The sequence below is a fragment of the Cephus cinctus genome, unplaced genomic scaffold (assembly GCF_000341935.2).
Source record: "Cephus cinctus unplaced genomic scaffold, Ccin1 Ccin1_scaffold0188, whole genome shotgun sequence".
Taxonomy (NCBI): Eukaryota; Metazoa; Arthropoda; class Insecta; order Hymenoptera; family Cephidae; genus Cephus; species Cephus cinctus.
Window position 1 is genome coordinate 36,235 of NW_014332910.1, and position 3,419 is coordinate 39,653.

General features: G+C 44.7%; 1 protein-coding gene across 1 annotated transcript in view; it reads right to left on the reverse strand.

The window, feature by feature from the left end:
• The window catches only part of LOC112493902, a 5,811-nt gene extending 4,878 nt beyond the window's left edge, over positions 1-933 (reverse strand). The window contains exons 1-3 of the mRNA XM_025081837.1: positions 741-933; positions 471-674; positions 6-241 (exon numbers count right to left, since the gene is read on the reverse strand). Of these exons, the coding sequence (XP_024937605.1) occupies positions 6-241; positions 471-674; positions 741-837 (537 nt within the window). The 5' untranslated portion in view covers positions 838-933. The remainder of the gene's footprint in view (positions 1-5; positions 242-470; positions 675-740) is intronic.
• Between the last annotated feature and the right edge of the window lie 2,486 nt (positions 934-3,419).

Below are 3,419 nucleotides of genomic sequence, written 5' to 3' on the forward strand. Positions count from 1 at the left end.
AATACCATATTCGTATCAGGATCTCGGGGTGGCTGCCGGATAGCCATTGTTATTTCGCGTACGTCTAATCGAAACCGATTTATGCGACGCGTCGTTTCGGCTTGTACGGTAAACCTATACGCTGGTGGTAACACGTCGTTATCGCTGGCTCCCTCGTTGTGGGCGTCTTCGTCGACACAACTCTGCGACCGAAGAAGGGGTCCCCCGCCAGTCTGGTACTGTGTGTCCACATCCACCGCATCTAGCGTTTGGAAAAGGAGTTTTTTTATTATTTTTTTTTATTAAACAAAAAAAGAAAGAGTATTCGGCTCATACTGACTTCTCATTCCTCTCGAGGATTAAACATCGACCCGAGGTATGAGAATACAGCGTCTAACAGGTTTTTATCATCATCATCCCCTACATTTTTAAAGTTAGCAGTTTTGACAAAGAGGACTTTAAATGTTAAAGAATATTTCTTTCTACGTTACCTTCCTCGAGGGTAGCCACTGCGCTCGGAGCCCCATCGCGCCCCGCCAATGCATCGGCCGCTTCGTCGGCATCCGCTACCTCGTACACGCCGTTCCTACGAACCCATAGCACCGGTTCTTCAGCGTCGTCGTGCTCCTGCGGAGGCCGTGCGTTGTCCGGTGCAATGTCGTTATCGTAGCCAGCAGCCTCCAACGGACCTACATCTTTTTTTACTTTTTATTTTCACACAGATGAGTTTTCAACGGTGTCTGTCAATTTATAATTATTACATTGATAGCGCTCGTTAGAAACGCTGGACATGGTGGAGCGGTCATCATCATCATCGCCGTAGACACTGAGATCGCTAGCGGCCGATGCTATCGACATGATTTCATCTGTAAAAAAATTATGAAGAAGATCGCATTGTTTTTTTCTCTTTTTGTCTCCGATACTGTTTAACACATACCCCACGTATTGTGAAGCGATTCTTCACCCTCTTCTTCTTCTTCTTCCTCCTCCTCCTCCATCACCTGCACGTCCAGCGCTGTTGATGGACCTCCAATTTTTTTTTAATAAAACGTAAAATAGACGTAATCTTTTTTTTTTTAAAAAAGTATGTTTTACCGTTAGTACTTTGCATCACCGTCACCGTGCTGGTGCTGGGCTCCGGGTAAACCTCCTCTATATGATCAAGGCACCCTAAGAGCAACTGCTCCTGCTCCTCGGGGGCGACTTCGTGGTGAAAGCGCGTCAATTCTTGATTTATTTAAAAAAAAAGTTTTTTAAAAAAAGTATGTTTACCGTTAGCACTTTGCATCACCGTCGCCGTGCTAGTGCTGGACTCCGGGTAAACCTCCTCTATATGATCGAGGCACCCTAAGAGCAACTGCTCCTCCTCCTCGGGGGCGACCTCGTTGTGAAAGCGCGTCAATTCTTGTAAAATTGATTTATTTATTTTTTTTTTTTAAAAAGGAAAATTATGTAGGAGTTATTACTGGTAAGTGGCAGATACATACCTTCGTGGAATCGATGATCAGTTATAATGGCCCTGGTGATGTGGCTATCGCGCACTCCGCGTTTACCGATACATGCTACGGCTAACGAAGGAAAATTATGTAGGAGTTATTACTGGTAAGTGGCAGATACATACCTTCGTGGAATCGATGATCAGTTATAATGGCCCTGGTGATGTGGCTATCGCGCACTCCGCGTTTACTGATACATGCTACGGCTAACGAAAGTATGTACAGATCGTTTTTGAAATATCCTCTTTCATGACCCCTGGCTAGCACACGCAGAGTACAATGGGTAAAGACACTTTTCAATCCACGCGTTAACGTGCGAAAACCGAAATATCTTAACTCGCGACACCACGCCTTCTAGGTGTATTGAAGCGACGTGTCTTGACGAAATCGAGGATACAATCGCGAATATTTCCCAAGGATGACATTTTTTTTTTCTTTGCGTAGAGCTGGTGATTGCTGTAAGTGATCAGACTAACTGCCAAGACGTCGTGATACGAACTAAAACAGGGTACGTCTAGTCCGCGGACGTCTTACAGCCGCGGCGATATTAATTTCAAAGCTAATACGATAATTTCAAATACTATACGATACAGCTGAATCAGCAAAAAATGTCACGATTTTCTTATAGGATCGTTATTCGTGGAAAATCGGATAGAAACGTTTTAATCGTAAAATAAATTATGTATTATTGGTCGATCGTTCGTCGATCACGAAATACGGCGTATCCATAATACGGAAAAAAACGGTATAGAGGTGTTGCGTTGGGAGCTGCAGCGATCTTCTGACGTACACCGTTCGAGGTTGCATCAGCATCTCGTATCAGCATCTCGTCATCTTTGATACATCCTGCGGTATCAGCAGTATACTCTATCATGGCCATAGGCTCTTTGTTCGCTGCATCCTATGAAAACGGGGTATGGCTATGATGGTGGGGGGATATGTTCGACGATATTTCGATGACCTGCTTTTTAGATATCGCCTTACACAGTACTGCTCAGACCATCGCACCGATCGTACAATAGCATTTACTACAATCATGTACAAGAAGCAAGTACTGCTCTCCATTGTGTACGGTCTAAACCGATCATTTCGAAACAAGTGATCACCGGCTTCTCTTTAAATCGTTCGGGAAGCTTATCACCTGTGATACGCATTGTTAATCAAGATTATTCCGGCGTGGAGTTTGAACCTACCGAATGGGCCATCATCACCGACCACTTCCCAGTCATCGACAAATTCTTTACCGCCGAGGATAACATCAAGGAGGTACCCGAGGCTTTTAACACTCCTATTCTCATGCCCACTCATGAGCTAGCCTTCACGTACTCATACGGTGAGCGGGCAATTATTATCAAACCGGCAATGCCGGTGTCTACGGACAACGATGGCTTGGGTGTTAAAAGAGCTAGGACATACACACCTACGGTTGTGATGAAGAGGGTGTACTAACTCAATCTCCAGAGGGTTCTACGCTGCGTAACCTTTCAAATAACCAGACTACGCGAGATTACCGACAGTGCTAACAACTGTAAAGACACGCTGATTGCGGAACTCGACCGTCGCGGAGATGACACCTCCTCCAGGGACAACATATTGGGCGATCTTCGGTTGGTTCTGGAGAAGAAAGGCCTGTGGTCACCGGCGCTTAATCAATTATTGTTGGAGCTGCTGTCCCTCTATAATCACGAGTACCTTTCCTTCGTGCGGAGCACCATGGAGGACCAGAACAGCCATGCATAGGGTCTTTTTTCGTAATAAAACTGTACGCTTGATGTTTCTTGCAAAATGTGTATAATATATTTTTATTTAAAAAAACTGTTTTGTTTTGTTTCCTACACCTTCATCACCCCATATCTTCTCAATAATTTATAAAGCATTAAGCGTATTCCGCTGCATGTTGTTATTCGACGCTGCCGTACACCTGCAGGGATTTTCACTTCGCTG